Raw genomic sequence first — 15873 nt, 5'->3', positions numbered from 1 at the left:
TCTAAAAATGAAGAGATTTCTTCTCATCCTAACCTCCAATGTAGAAGAGCTTATCACCTAGATTCAACATTTATTAGAATTTTGCCATTTTTGTTTCATCTGTGTTTATCTTTCCTGAGTCATTTCAAAGTTAGTTACAGAATCACGACACTTCATCTTGAGCTACTTCAATATCCATCTCCAGAAAATAGGGATGCTCTCCTACATAATCACAGCCGGCATCTTCACACCTATCAAAATTAACAAAAATTCTCAAATATCATCTCATTCCCAATTCATACTCATTTTATTTTAAAGATTTTATTTATTTATTTGACAAAGAGAACAAACAGGAAAAACAGTAGAGGGAGAGGGAGAAGCAGACTCTCGCTGAGTAGGAAGCCTGATGGAAGACTCAATCCCAAGGTCCTGGGATCATGACTTGAGACAGACACTTAACTGACTGAGCCATCAAGGCGCCCCCTCAATTCATATCCAAATTTGTTATTGCTCCTTTTGAGAAAATATGCTGCTGCTTTTTTAAAGATTTTATTTTTAAGTCATCTCTACACCCAGCATGGAACTCGAACTCACAACCCTGAGACCAAGAGTCGTGTGCTCCCCCGACTCAGCCAGCCCAGGTGCCCCATGAGAGTACACTTCTTGAGAGAAACTGGGATGTTGGGTTTTTAAAATCAGTTTTTCATTCATTGATCATTCATTCAGTTTCTAGAGGGGTCTTTTGTTAGCCTCTGTGTTTTATAGCAGAGCAAGTGCCACCCAGGGCAGATGGCAACCACTCGTGGGCACAGGGTTGGCCTCAGCGTGGGTCCCATGGGGGCCCTCGCTTGCCGTGCTTACCCTGAAGATTTATAGGTGCATTCCTCTGCAAAGAAAGTGTTGTTGAACCTAGTAACATCCTCTCTCTCAAATGATGTGGGCACAAAGGCATTTCACATTTAGAATTTGAATTGTGTTATGGTAACGTAATGTAAAAATAGTAAGAACCATAAGACAGAACAAAGGGTTTAAGGTGTAGCAAGTATTACATTTCCAGCTTGCAGGGTCCAGGTTTCCTCTTTACTCGGTCGACAGAGGCTGCTGGGTGGCGTTTGCCCTTGTTCCTCTCCTCAGGCAGGCTGGGTTTGTTCCTCCCCTTTGTGATCAGATCGTGCGTATGAGAACCTGTCCGCTTTCCCCAGTTGTCCTTTGTGCAGCTGCCTTTTCTTTGGAAAGTCATGTAAATCACAGGCAAATTTTATTATGTTTGTTCTACTCTCGTGGCCGTACTAGCAAAGCTTTATGCTGTAGCCCAGCATCACGGCAGTACCAGCATGTCTGCAAAACTGTCACAGAATTAATTTATCCAGATGCTGGTCATCCTTTCTCACAGTTAAGAATATCCTTTCCAGGAGTCGGCCTCAAGTCATTTGACCCATGTCTTCTTTCTTCTTTCCTTTGGCCTCATGTTAACTAACGGTCATAGAAGATCCAATCTTGGGGGCACCCGGGTGGCTCAGCGGTTGAGCATCATCCTTCGGTTCAGGTCGTGATCCCGGGGTCCTAGGTTCGAGTTCTGCACCAGGCTACCCGCAGGGAGCCTGCTTCTCCCTCTGCCTGTGTCTCTGCCTCTCTCTGTGTCTCTCATGAATAAATAAATAAAACCTTAAAAAAAGAAAGAAGAAGAAGAAGAAGAAGAAGAAGAAGAAGAAGAAGAAGAAGAAGAAGAAGAAAAGAAAAGAAGAAGAAGAAGAAAAGAAGAAGAAAGAAGAAGAAGAAGAAGAAGAAGAAGAAGAAGAAGAAGAAGAAGAAGAAAGAAGAAGAAGAAAGAAGAAGAAGAAGAAAGAAGAAAGAAGAAAGAAGAAGATCCAGTCTTAGACCTCCTGGCACCCTGCTCGTGGTCTGACCCGCCTGACCCCCTCTGACCCGCAGTGGCTCCTACCACCTGGACCACTCCTTAGCAGTTGGGCAAGATCAGGATAAAGTAAAAAGATCTAGGGCTTCGCAGCAGACAGATCTGGGCTTGAGTCACAGCATTGCGTAAGGGTTCAGAGCATGGGTTTTGGCAAGCGGCAGGTGTAAATTCAAATCCCACCTCTGTGACCCTGGGCAGCCTCCACGACCTCTCCTCCTAGGAGATTAATGAGGCCTTGGCACGAAGTGCTTAGTTAGCACGGGGCCGGGCACAGAGAATGCTCCAAGCATGTATTTGCTGAGTGGCTGAATGAAGGAGTTATTTGGTGACTGTCCTTATAATCCACCGAGATGGTACATGTGAAGGAATCAACGTGATTCCCAGAACAGAACATCACCGTGTTCCTCTTTTCTCCACCTTTCTCCCCGCATGCACTTAGCAGCTGCCCCATGTTACTAATTATTGCTTTCATGCTTAAAAACATTTCGTGACCAGAAGTTGATGCCTGTTGTTCTGATTCCTTTGCAAGTTATAGAAATCCAGCTCGAAGTGACTTAGCCTAGAAAGAGATATAGATCGTCGAGCCGGCCGTTCCAGGGAAGCCAGCTGTGACTGGCTTGGCCTTCCGCACACACCTCCCTCTCAGGTTCTTCCCTGGCCGTGGCCAGGCTGGTTGTTGGCAAGCGCCTGCAGCCTCCCATCTACTGGGTTGGCATCCCCGGCCAAAAGAATTCTTTCCAGCGTTCCCAGTAGCAGCCCTGGCTTACCGGTCCCTTCTGCGCCCAGGAGGGCTGTGGGGAGGTCCGCCCCGCCAAACCCCTGAGACTAAAGATGGGAAAAGAATCCGAGCCAGCAGGCAAGCCTGAACAAAATGTTGCCCATGCTAGACAGGGTGTGGGCTGTACAGGAGAAAGATGAAAACACATACAGGCATACACGCGTGCATAGATGTACGTGTGCACACACACCTATATGAATCTGACAGCACCAGGCCTCTTGGAGCTTATCGGGTCGGGGAGACTAGATTGATATCTCAAAAGAATCTCATACATATATGTACCTGAAAAGGTCCTTCCTTGCAGACAAGGGGTGTTTTGTTTTTTTTTAAGTGTTTTAATCTCCCAGTGTTACCTTAAATGTAGTGACTTCCTGTGTAATGCGGATAGAGCGTTCATAATGATGCAGCTTCTTGATTCACCCAGCACATAGTCCCAGTTATACAAATCATTTTTAACATGATCCTTAAGACAACTGCTAACTTTCTTCCGTATGGATTCTGTGATTTTGTTTTTATTTATTTTTATTTTTTAAAGATTTTTAAAAATTATTTTTATTTTTATTTTTTAAAGATTTTATTTATTCATAGAGACAGAGAGAGAGGCAGAGACACAGGCAGAGGGAGAAGCAGGCTCCACGCAGGGAGCCCCACGTGGGACTCGATCCCAGGTCTCTAGGATCACACCCCAGGCTGCAGGCAGCGCTAAACCACTGTGCCACAGGGGCCGCCCAAAATTTATTTATTTATGAGAGACACAGGCAGAGGGAGAAGCAGGCTCCATGCAGGGAACCCAATACAAGACTCGATCCCTGGACTCCGGATCCTGCTCTGAGCCAAAGGCAGATGCTCAACCGCTGAGCCACCCAGGTGCCCCTATTTTTTTTTTTTTTTTTAATGAGCCTGAAGACAGCGATCATGCTGTAGAATGCTGTAGAATGCTGTAGAATGTTGTTACCAGTCAGCCTGTCAGCCCACAGACGGGTGTGAGGAAGCGGTCTGGGGTCAGAGCTCGTGGCTGGGGCACCAGCTGTGCAGAGGGGCTGGCTCTCCCTCGGGGACAACAGGGCCTGTCCTGCAGGAGGTAACTGGGAGTGGCTGGTGCTGAAAAGTAGCAGAGGGACAGCAGAGGAACTGAACGCAGCTGAGAGCTAGAGCGATGCCCGCTGCCTCGCCTGTCCACTTCGGTTTGCACACGGGATCCGTGTGCGGACAGCCGGGGAGAATGGTCAAGTGAGGCGAGCCATGCATCGACCACTCTGGAAGCTGCCTCGTGGACGTGGGGGACGTCTCTCTTCTCTTTACTTTTGCATATGTTGGAATTTTCCAAAATAAACTTCTAAAAGGGGTTTCCTTTCTTTATTCCTCCATAAGGTTAAAGTACAGAGAGCCGGTGTTGAGCTGCCCTGGGGTCCTGGCTCCTTGAGCACCGCTGCTCTTCCGTAACTGCAGGTCCTGCGCGGGGTCTCAGTCCGGCCCCCGGTGCAGTGACCGCCGCGCAGGTGCGCTCAGCCCTGTGTCCCCAGGTGCTCTGTGCCATGCGAGATGCTGTCTGGGGCTTCCAGGCCCTTCTGTGTGCTTCCCAATCCTTACTACAAAATAGCGGCCGTTGCACAGAGAGCTGCCCTGTGCCTGACCGTGTGCCAGTACCCTGCACACACACACACACACCCACACCCACGGTCCCGCTGGCTCTTGCTGCAAGCAGATCCTCATGCCCGTATTTCATGGAGCAGGAAGCCGAAGCTCAGAGCAGTTGTCTGACTGGCAGCGCTCACCCAGCAACGCGGACAGCTGGATTTGAGCTAGCTCTTGCTTCGGAGTGCACGCTCTCTTCTGTCACCCTGGTCTTCCCCTGTCTTGCAGCTGAGCCCCTGTGCCTTGGGATGGCTGTGGGCATAGGCCGAGGAATTTTGTTTTGAGCAGTTGGCTCCCCGTTTTGAGCGTTGGCTCCCCGTTAGGTATATTAATTTCAGATAACACGGTAATTGGACCCAGTTTCCCTAAGAATGTTGACTTGTCTCTTTGAATGTAATTCCGCGATGAAAGTGAGTCACACGAACATAACCTTGTCTTCTCCGACTTCTCCCTCCAGTATACCCTGCGCTGTGACATGAGGCGGTCTCTGTTGGCCAAGGACTTGACAAAGACCTGCGAATTCATCGTTCACTCTGCTGTAAGCTATATTTGGGGGCCCCGGGCTTAATAATGGGGACCCTCTGTAGGGTCTGGTGTTTTATCCCATTTGCAGGCTGGTAAGTCAGCCTGGTGCCGTGTCCTGGCTGCTGGGGAAAGACTCCTGGGTCGGAGACGAGGGACCCGGTTTCTCCTGGCAGGGTCAGAGCACCAACAGTGGCTTGTGCCCTCTTCACTGGGGCCCAGAATCCCACAGGGCAATGCCATGGCCCAGATGCCACTGAGGTGTCCCTGAGGAGCACCAGGCTGGGAGCCCACCTGTGTTAGAGCAAGCAGTGAGCAAGGCCGTTTCGGAGAGAGACATCCTTCCCCGAGGTGGCTGTGGCGAACACAACCCAGAGAAATGGCCCGACCCAGATAAGGGACGGTCAGGGCCTTACATTCTTGGTCTGCCCAGCAAGGACATGTGGGGACACTCTGGGCCAGAGCAGGTTGCCTCTCCCAACACCTTCTGCTAATATTTTGCAGTGACGACATGTTCTTAAAACTTTCCTCTCAAGGGGATCCCTGGGTGGCTCAGCGGTTTGGTGCCTGCCATTGGCCTAGGGTGTGATCCTGGAGTCCCGGGATCAAGTCCTGCGTCGGGCTCCCAGCATGGAGCCTGCTTCTCCCTCTGCTTGTGTCTCTGCCTCTCTCTCTCTCTCTCTCTCTCTCTCTATGTCTATCATGAATAAATAAATAAAATCTTTAAAAAAAAAAATCTTTTTTAAAAAAAACAAAACTTTCCCTCTCACGTGCCAAGTTAGGGAACTGGAGCGCCCTCCCTTTGGCTGTAGGTGACTCTGGGTGACTTCAAAGCAGAGTCCTCTGCAGCCCATCCCTGCTAGTCCTTGGTCATCATGCAACACTTAGCAGTGACTGACAGCGCCTGCCCTAGGTATGGTCCATCTGCCTTTGCTTTTATTCTGAGCAGTTTAGGGAGAGGAGAGAGCCAGACCGGGGTTCCTAGAGGCGCCCAGGTGAACAGAGTCCGGCTGTGCGGGAGCACGTCTCTCTGGGCCACCTCGGAAACACCGCTTCTGAGCTCGCCAGGCTAGAAGAGACCCATGCTCCTGAGGGCACGGACTCTTGGGGCTGCAGGCCACGTCGAGGGGCCACCCCACCTGGACAGACACTAGAGCCACGAGCCTTCCTTGGCTCATTCACCCAGCGTGGCCTATAGCTTCGTTGGCATGAGCGGGACTCAGCATTCTGGGGACCCCACACGTATCCCACGATCTTTGCCACGTGCCTTAGTAAATGGGGCTTCGATGGAGCTCTGAGGTGAGGCAGTTGGTGTTTGTGGAAAATTTGCAATTCCATCTCTTTTACACTGTTTGGAAATATCCACAGGTGTCTTTTAGTCATGGTTAAGCAAAAGTGTAATATTGTAAAATCTCCTGTGTATAAAATTGGTAGTCACTGATGTCCTTTATTTGCATCGTTCTTACAACTTTTTAGGACTTCTGACATTTATAGTTTCCCTCTTAATTTTAGTGGTTACTGTGTTTGACTCTTTCAGTTGAGAAGTATGTTATAGAAAATATTTAAAATAGTTATTATTTTTTTAAGATTTTATTTATTCATGAGAGAGAGAGAGAGAGAGAGAGGCAGAGGGAGAAACAGGCTCCATGCAGGGAGCCCGATGATGCAGGACTCGATCCTGGGACCCCAGGACCACACCGCAGACCAAAGGCAGGCGCTAAACCACTGAGCCACCCAGGGATCCCCCAGATAGTTATCTTTTTTGGAAATGATGTGATTGAGATGTTTTCCTTTTTTCTATCAAACTGAAACAACAAAAAGAAATTTTTTCTTTAATGTGGTTTATTCCCTAAAAGAGACATATACCCTTTTATGTTTTCTGCAAAAAGAGCCTCCACCTTTGTGAAGGAGAATGAACCCAAATTCAGTTCCCTGCCCAGAGCTGGGCTCCAGGCCAGGACCCCCTCGGCCCCCGACCCAGGGCCCACGGCCCGCTCATGGCTGCAGAGCCCCCACGGAGGCCAGCTCGGGGCGGGCAGCGGGGGCTGAGCTCTCCGGGCCTCCTCCCTGCTCCCAGCAGTTTACCAGCTCACAGCCTCCAAGAAGCCTGCTCTTTGGGACTGATTTCACGAGGCCAAACCACGTGTGATCTCTGGTTGACAAGTCCGATAGTCCTTTAAAGGCTGTGAGGAAGAAGAATTTATTCGCCAAAGAGGATGTTCACAAACGTATTAATAAGAGTAATTAATATTCCTTAGAATATTCCTTAGAATTCCAGTTCTGGAACTGACCGGAAGTCCGTTGTACTGCTTTGGCAGATGAGTAACCTTGGCAGGGTGGCCGGTGTCCCCTCTGCAGCACGGGGAGAAGCAGGCCAGGCCGGCCCTGACGCAGCTGGGCCATCCGGGCGCGTCCTGTGGTTGTGTGACGGGGAGATGACCGCCGTTAGTGATTGCGGTAACGTGCAAGAGGTCGGAGGGAGTCTTCCAGGTGGCAGCCGAGTGGTCACGGCGCTGGCGTCGGAGCCAGACCACCTGGGCTTGAATCTCGGCTCTGCCACTTGAGAAAGCCATGTGCGCGCGCTGTGCCTCAGTGTCCGCTTCTGTGACGTGGGACAGTGACAGTAACAGCACCGCCTCGGGTCACCGTGCTGACTCAGGAGCACGTCGGTGGATACGCAGTGTCCCCTCGTTCCGAGAGAGAAGTTTAAAATAAACACCTTCTAATGACACTACTCTCAGCTCGTAGGTCTAATTTTGTAATTTCTGGACCTGAGAGATTGAGAAAGCAGTTCCCTCGTTTTACAGATGAGGAAACCGAGTCATGGGAGGTGGAGAAATGTGACAAAGAACGGAGCACAGTGTTTTGGCAGAGTGTTTTTAGACCCCCTGCCTGCCTCGGAGTACCGAGTCCTCCCCGGTTCATTAGGCTGCCCTTCGTTTCCTTGAAAGGGGGACGGGGACCGTGGCCTGCGGAACTCTTGGCTTCCAGCAGCTGATTCTGGTTTTACCTCCCGTTTTAGCCTCAGAAGGGGAAGCTGACCCCGAGTCCCGTGGACTTCACCATCACGCCTGAAACCTTGCAGAACGTCAAAGAGGTACGGCGCTCCTCACGCTTGCCACCTGGGGTGTTTGCTTAGGGACCGCATCCCACGGACACGCTCTGTGTCTGTGCATCAAGTCGCAGCAAGATGAAATTTCTGATTATTGTCCGTACCCAGAACAGTCTGGATTTTCTTTGTTTCTTTGTTTTTTTAAAGATTTTATTAAAAAAAAAAAAAAAAAAGATTTTATTCATGAGAGGCACAGAGAGAGAGAGGCAGAGACACAGACACAGGCAGGGGGAGAAGCAGGCTCCCTGCGGGGAGCCCAGTGCAGGATTTGATCCCAGGACCCCGGGGTCACACCCTGAGCCAAAGGCAGATGCTCGACCACTGAGCCACCCAGGGATCCCCAGACTGGATTTTCAATTTTGATATCTTCTTTCTTTCTTTCTTTCTTTCTTTCTTCCTTTCTTCCTTTCTTCCTTTCTTTCCTTTCTTTCCTTTCTTTCCTTTCTTTCCTTTCTTTCCTTTCTTTCCTTTCTTTCCTTCTTTCTTTCTTTCTTTCTTTCTTTCTTTCTTTCTTTCTTTCTTTCTTCTTTTTTCCTTTCTTCCTTTCTTTCCTTTCTTTCTTTTCTTTCCTTTTCTTTCTTTCTTTCTTTCTTTCTTTCTTTCTTTCTTTCTTTCTTTCTTTCTTTCTTTCTTTCTTTCTTTCTTCTTTTTAAACTCAGTAAGTACTTAGAAGAAGAATGCTTCATAAAAGCTGCTCGGGGGGGCTGACTGCCCACTGTGCTCCCCCCCACCTCCTGTCTACCTCGTAGGGCCCAGAGCCCCACTTCCTTGAGCCCCGGCCACCCCCTGCCACCCAGCCTGGGAGCCACACCCCTTTACTTCTTATTTGGCCACCTGCTCTCTGTCATCCAAGGGCATGGCTTTCCCCCCTGCTCTACTGCCGCTTTCTGCTCTGGATCCTGCTAATCAGCAAGTGTGGGAGGTCCGAGGCCCAGGAGTCATTATCGGCCTCCCTGGGGAGGCCCCACTGAGGTAGGTGTGCATCCTGGGGGCCTCTCTGAAAATCCATTTACCATCTCCCCCCTCTCCAGTTTCTGGAGAGGATGAGTCCCCCATGGGCCCGTCAGCATGTTCCTTCAAAAGGATTTGAACGTGATTGGGAGCATGCAGGGAGCATGGGTGGTCGCCACAGGTCTCGGCTTGCCGGCTGGGATCTCACTGCCCCGCTTGTCCCCAGCTTTGGCCGTTAACCTAACAGCTACCCAGGAGTGCCCCAGGTAGCGCCCATGCTCTTAGGTGGGTTTGTGTTTCTTCCTGCCAAGAACCTAAATAATATAAAACTTAGTGATAGGACTGGAGTGAGGAAGAGGAGCGGAAACCAGTGCATCTCATAAGGAGTTCCTGGCCGGATCTTGGGAAATACAGTTTGTGGTGTTCCTTACATCGTGTCCTGTACTCTCCTCTTTGCTTTATTGCTTTTCTTTTTCTTTTTACTTGTCCTTACTCTCCTTGGTTAAGGTCATAAGGGTTGTTTTTGGTTTTTTTTTCTGTTTTTATACCATTGCTTGCTCCTTTTTCCTCTAACATCCTATCTCTGTTTTCCTAATAGTCCACCCCCAAATGTTCAGACATACAGAGACAATCATGAGTTTAAGGAACAGCACTGAGAACAAGAACCTTCTGCCAGAGGGTTTGTAACATTTTTGCATTTTCCTCCCACATATACCCTTTATTTGTTGGAATGGTCAGAAATCCATGCTCCAGTTTATCTGTTTTATTTTTCCCAGTATTGAGCCTCTGTCGACTAATAACCATTTCTAATAGTTGCCCGAAGTATCCCAGTGATGACTTATCCGTCACTAATTACTGGAAGTTTCACCATGTCCTTGCTCACCACTACTTCCTCTCAGCCTTTTCTTTCTTGTATTTGTAGTGTATTTTTTGTGCTGCTGGAGTACATCCTAGTGCTGTTCTTTCAGAAAGGGTAGGAGTAGACTTACATCCTTGAATGGAGGTCAGACACCTGACTTTGCTCTCACACTGACCTCTATTGTCTTGGTAGATGGAAGCTTCTGGCTTCAATTTCATTTGCCCTTAAACTTGGAGAGTAGCTCCCTGGTTTTCTCGTGCCTGATGATACTGATGATCTGGTCCCCAAATTCGTGTGAGCCCATCTGTTTCTCCTCCCTCTCCCTTCCCCCCAGCCCCGAGAACGTCCAGCTTCTCCCCATCCTTAGTATTCTGGAATTTCGAAGCCTTTGTTGGATTTTGGTGTTAATTAGTCAGTCTGCCAGCTGCCTTTCCTTCAGCTCTGTGAACTTCTCTTGGATGTGTCATGGGAGAGTCTGGGCACAGTCTTTCAGCTCACTCATTTGCTCTTCGGTTGGTTTGTAGCCCAACTGCTGACATGTTTGCCTCCACAGCAGTGTGATTCATCTCCAAGCCCATTTCTTTTCCAAGATAGCCCCTTCTTCTACTGCAGGTACACGGCCCTTTCCCTCTGTTTCCTAGTGGCTGGTCATTCTGTTTGCTGAATGTGTGACTCTTTTTTTTTTTTTTTTGCTTTTATTTTCCTCAAAGGTTTGTTGATTCTTGGATGTCAGCTTATCTTGATAGATGAGATTAAATACATGCGGCCTTGTTAACGAGACTGTCCTCAACCCTAATGACAATCTGTCCTTCTGGTTGTAAACGTGCACTCCAACAGAGGAGCTGCTGAGGAAAAGGCCTCCGGCCCTGTGGGCTCTCTGTTAGGGTGCACAGGTAGCTTGTCGTCTGGGGCAAGAGCATTGTCCTGCGTGGTGGCTGTAAATGACTAGGAGCATTGCCCTGCCTCGCCCGGCCTGCACTGGGAGCATGCTGGGTGGGAAGTCCCCCTCGAGGGAAGCTGTGGTGCCAGCCTGGGCACGTGCTGACTCCAGAGACCACTCATGGGCATCACCAACTACGCCTTCCCTGGTTGGGCACCGCCTCTGATATCAGGGCTGCCCAGGGGACGCCCACGTGCAGAGCTCTTGCCGCCAACCTCAGGACACGGCCCCCTGAGCTCTCGGGAGCCTCACTGGGCACTTCTAGGCACAGAAACATGTCACTGGGGTTGTGTCCGAGTGGCGCTCCGCATAGCCTTTCTTGGGGTCGTCTGTGTATGTTAACACCATGCCCCTCGGAAGAGAGGGTAAAACGAATGGTCAGTCAGGATCTTATGCTGGATGTCGAGATCTTTTCCATCAATTGCCTGAAAGAATTTTAATGTAGATTGTTGCTGCTTTTTTATTTTTCTAAACAAATAGCTTCTTTACTTGTAGTTGTTGCTAGAGCTTTGGAATCAAGACTCTCCTCGAGCTCTGCACCTCCGGGGCTGTCGGCTTCCTGCGCTGCGCCGCGTGCCCCGTGAGCTCCAGCCAGTGACCACCAGCCCTGCAGGGGGCTGGTCGGCGCTGGGCTGCAGGGGTGAGGTGCTGGCTGGATTTCAAACAGAAAGACACCATGAACGTTATTTTTTAATATTGATCATATGTGGAAGTGATACTTAGGGCATATTGGTTGATTTTAGCTGTTTCCTTTTACTTTTTAACATAGAGCTACTAGAAAATTGTAAGTTACATACGTGGCTCACGTTTGCGGCTGCATTTCTGTTTCTGTGAGACGTGGTGTTCTAAACTCCGACTTAGCTCTAGAACCCGGGACCAGTGAGGCGAAGCTGCTAGAACCGTTGCCTCTGACTCTTCAGATCCTCTTCCCACAAACACAGCGTCATCCACCCGTGACCAGGTTCCTACGACTACAGGGCAAAGGTCCAGGAGATTTTATTTAGTCAAACATTGATGAAAACTGTTCTCTTCGTGTGTCCTTGAAATGAAACAAGTACCTTGGCTTTTCAAAGTTGCGTAATTGGGAGCATTTTCAGGTTCTCCTTTTAAAACCTTTTAGGGGAGCGTGACTGGTTCCCCGTAAACAGTCCTGGCAACTTCCTCAGGCGTTGTTACGTCGTGTTGCTTGGCGAGAAGGAGCGTTCCAGACCTGACCGAGGATCGGCCGACCCTGGTTGCTGGCCGTTCTGTCCAGGCGGTGTCGGCCGCCCGGTGGCTGCAGGCCGTTGTTGAATAATTCAGCCTGTTAATGACCTTGACAGAAGAAGGAAGTAAAACAGGGCCTCCCATTTTGTAAAACAGGGTCCCAGCAGGTTTTATAGAAATGGTCCAATTCCGTTTTCAGTTTTTACTTGCACCAAGTGACTGACTGTGGAGCGATTTCCCTTGGCCCCTCCATCCCTCTGTCTTCTGTTGTGTTCCAGAGAGCCTTGCTCCCCAAATTCCTCATCCGGGGACATCTCAACTCTACCAACTGCGTCATCACGCAGCCGCTGACAGGGGAGCTGGTGGTCGAGAGCTCGGAGGCCGCCATCAAGAGCATAGAGCTGCAGCTGGTCCGCGTGGAGACCTGCGGTAAGGGCCTCGCCGCCCCGGTTGCCCTCTGCCCAGCAGCTGGCCCGTGGGTGGAAGCAGAAGTGAGAGCGCCCCCGCCCCCCCCGCCCTTACGAGAACTGTGTGTTTGAGAAAGTGAGACCTGGGGCGGGGGGGTTGGGGGGGAGCGACTCCAGGTCCTACAGAGCCAATGGCAGGGGTGCTGAGTGTGTGGACCCAGGCTCGTGGAGTCCCCAAGGGTCGGTGGATCGCTTGTTTCTGACCGCGCGGTGCCCTCCCTGCAGGGTGCGCCGAAGGATACGCCCGAGACGCCACGGAGATCCAGAACATCCAGATCGCCGACGGCGATGTTTGTCGGGGCCTCTCGGTCCCCATCCACATGGTCTTCCCGCGGCTGTTCACCTGCCCCACGCTGGAGACCACCAACTTCAAAGTGGGTAAGTGCACCAGCTCCCCGCCCCGGGGGCCTGCCCGAGTCCCCTGCGCAGGCTGGTTGGCCCCCACGGTGCACCCATGGGTGTGGGCCCCGGGCGGGATGGCAGGCGCAGGAGGGACGCCAGCAGGGAGCATGCAGAGGCCAGGGAGGCTCCTCTGACAGGTGGCGTCTGAGCGGGGACCTGCCTGTGACAGCCCAGCGTTAGCCTTCATCATTGCAGAGGCCTCCGCGCCCCCAGCTTGGGATGTCATGGTCTCTGCCCAGGATTAATATCTGGGGAGCCCCTTGAGGGCTTTTGTCGGCAGCGTGGTGGCCTAGTGAGCGCAGAAGGGGTCAGGACACCGCGTCCGGAGTGGAGAGGGTCACAGACTCAGCTGTTTGTCGAATACGGGCCAGGCCGGCCACCTGCCGCAAGACAGCCCGGGCTCAAGTGTGGCCCCGGCTAGGCTGCCAGGACTTCCTTTGGGACCTGTGAGTGTGGTTATTGTGGAACAGGTGGTATAGGCCTGTGGCACCGGGAGCGGGGCGCAGGGTGAGTGCCCTCGGCACCCCCAGACCCCCAGCCCAGCGCCCCCGCCCATCCTGCCTCGTACCCTCCCGGAGGCGCGCTGCCAAGGTGTCTAGGTCAGAGTACTCAGAGTCCAAGCTAGAGGGTCGAGCTCATCTGTTCAGTCCTCACTTAGTTCCTCCCGTAAACTTGAAGAGGCCTAAACTTCTTTCTCCTCCCTGCTGTACTCGAAGCACCTAAATTTTTGCCTGCTCTGTCTGCCAGATTTAGGAGGCGTCCCTGTAACGTTCACGCATGCCCTGGGATCCTTCCCCAGAATCTCACCGCCTGCCCTCAGCAGGGGTGGCCGCGAGGCCCTTTGTGCCCGACGCCCAGTGTTGGCCTTCACCCTTGCTGGGCTGACCACACGGCCTTCAGCGGGAACCCGCTCTGCGTGCAGGGCGCCTGGGCGGAACGTGAGCACAGAAGTGGGACGTGCTGCTTGCGCCCAGCTCCTGTCGTGGCTGATGCGTGGCGAAGGCCACCAGCCCCACGACGGGGACGTCATCCTCGGGACTCCGCCCTGGGGCCTCAGACGAGGCGACCGCAGAGCCCCTTCCATGGGGCCGAGCTGCTCGGTGCTCGGCCTCCTGCCTTTGGCACGAAGCTCCCTGCTCCCTTGGCAGCAAGAGGTGGCTCTTTAAACGGGTGCCTCGGGTGGATTCGCACCCCCCCCCCCAAGAACAGCAGTTAGGCTGCGCGCTGTCGCTGGACGCGGTCTCTGTTGGCTGGGAGACCTGCGCCGGCAGCTGGGCCGGTCTGCGCGTGCTCTCTCCCATTAAGGGCTGTCAGGAGTGTACAAATGAGCACGAGTATGAGTGAACAGCAAGGACTACGGCAGGTTCCCCCTGGTAAAGACCGAGGACGAGGGCAGTGTGCTTGGGAAGCAGACACCGTCCCCGGGCGAGGGGACACTGACGTGGGGCAAGCGCGCCAGAGGCGGGCAGAGGCTGTGCAGCCGCCGTGGCCGCTTCTCCTGGAGGCTCGGGGCGACGTCCGTCCGTGGGACGCGGGTACAGAGCCCCCAGGGCACCCGCCTGCCCCCCCCCCCCCAGCCTGCGAGCCTGCGGCGCGGTTGGCCTGTGGTTCCTGCCGCGGGGCCGGTGAGCACCAAGCCCCTTCTTTCTCTCCCCAGAATTTGAGGTGAACATCGTCGTGCTGCTCCACGCGGATCACCTCATCACGGAGAACTTCCCGCTGAAGCTCTGCAGGACGTAGCGCGGGCGGGGAGGCCTCGGGAGCCGCAGGCGCGGCTCGTGTTCCTGAGGATTCTGTATCAGAAACGAACCCGACCCCTCAGATTACGGCCACTGCTGTCCCTCGTTTCCTTGAGGCGTCTGCGTCCAGGGGGCTCCTCTCATCAGACCTCTCCTGGAAAGTTCCGCAGGACTTGTCAACCGTTTTTGGCCAGATCGTGCCGCGGCCAGCAGAAGTCCCCGGCTCCCGACCTCCCGGGCCGCTCCGGGGAGCAGTGGGACTGGAACGGCCGCGGGAGCTTGGCCGGGCAGCGGGGTCCTGGGGGCGACGGAACCCTCGCCGCCCGAGGTGGCCGAGCCCGCGGCAGCACAGCGGCCTCCGGGCCGCGTATGGGGTTGGCAGGTCCCACCGACGGCCGCAGAGCGCAGCCGCTGGAGCCCTGGGGCGTTTTTTCCGCTCTGGTCTGTCCTTTTATAACACGCTTCATGATGACTTCAGAACTCGGAGAAACGGGACCAAGGCGTCCCTGCTGTCACAGGAGGGCCCAGCGGCCGTCCGCACCCGTCGCCGTCGGATGGCCTGCATGGCGGGCGGCGGGGCCCGGGCGGGAGGTGGAGGCCCGCCCGCGCCGGGTGGTGCCGGGAAGACGCCCGGACCTGATCCTGATGCACTGGGCCTGCGCCGTGTGTCAGGTGAAGCCCTGGGTTCGGTGGATGCGGAGCCTGCGGCAGCGCGTTTCTGCGGGGCCACAGCTAATGAGGCGTCGGCCCTGGCGGCCCCGCCTTCCCTGACAGCCCCTGCCCCTGGGCGGCCCGAGCCAGGCGGCCCCTGGCCCCACTGGGCCGCCACCGTCCTGGGACAGCGCCCGGTGACGTCAACAGCCATCAGACCGACTGGACTCGGGCACGGCTCTATCCCGCGGCCTCGCCCCTGGGACCGATACAGCTTATTCACCGAGTCGTTTCCAGTTTGGTTCCCGGAGACTGCATTTGTGGCTTAGGAACCTCCTCTTAGGTTCACCTGACATTAATCATGATCTGCCTTTGATAACGTGTTTAGACGTCGGGAAACAAAGAGGCCGTACTTTTCTGGGAGATTTCAAAGGTAGGAATCATTTTTAATGAAATAAAAAACAACACCTAAATGAGAATTTTGAGAAAAGGTTTGGGATGTCTATTGCTATATAATTTCTTCAGTAAACTGCTTTTGTGGATATAAATACGACGAGTGCTCCTCTGCGGGAATAACCGAGGACCTGCCGGGCCCCCCGGCTGCCTTCATTTTCATTTCATTCGATCCTGAGCGGCGCCGACAAGGGCCCAGGCTGGCCATTTCCTTCCAGGGAAGGAACACCTCCCGCCCGTTAGGAAGGAGAGCACGGCTGCCCT

General features: G+C 52.9%; 1 protein-coding gene across 3 annotated transcripts in view; it reads left to right on the top strand.

Annotated features, from left to right (window-relative positions):
* VPS26C (VPS26 endosomal protein sorting factor C) overlaps positions 1-15635 on the top strand; it is a 44893-nt gene extending 29258 nt beyond the window's left edge. For 2 of the 3 annotated variants that reach the window (XM_072806943.1, XM_072806944.1), the window contains exons 4-8: positions 4765-4845; positions 7852-7926; positions 12176-12326; positions 12590-12742; positions 14424-15635. In XM_072806943.1, coding sequence (XP_072663044.1) covers positions 4765-4845; positions 7852-7926; positions 12176-12326; positions 12590-12742; positions 14424-14506 — 543 coding nt within the window. In that variant the 3' untranslated portion in view covers positions 14507-15635. Of the gene's footprint in view, positions 1-4764; positions 4846-7851; positions 7927-8794; positions 8914-11857; positions 12023-12175; positions 12327-12589; positions 12743-14423 lie in introns of those variants that run through there. The other variant, XM_072806945.1, reaches the window with a different exon arrangement.
* Positions 15636-15873: the final 238 nt, after the last annotated feature.

Source organism: Canis lupus, chromosome 30 (assembly GCF_048164855.1).
Source record: "Canis lupus baileyi chromosome 30, mCanLup2.hap1, whole genome shotgun sequence".
NCBI lineage: Eukaryota > Metazoa > Chordata > Mammalia > Carnivora > Canidae > Canis > Canis lupus.
The sequence above is the reverse complement of the archived record's forward strand: the minus strand, read 5'-3'. Positions and strand labels throughout refer to the sequence as shown.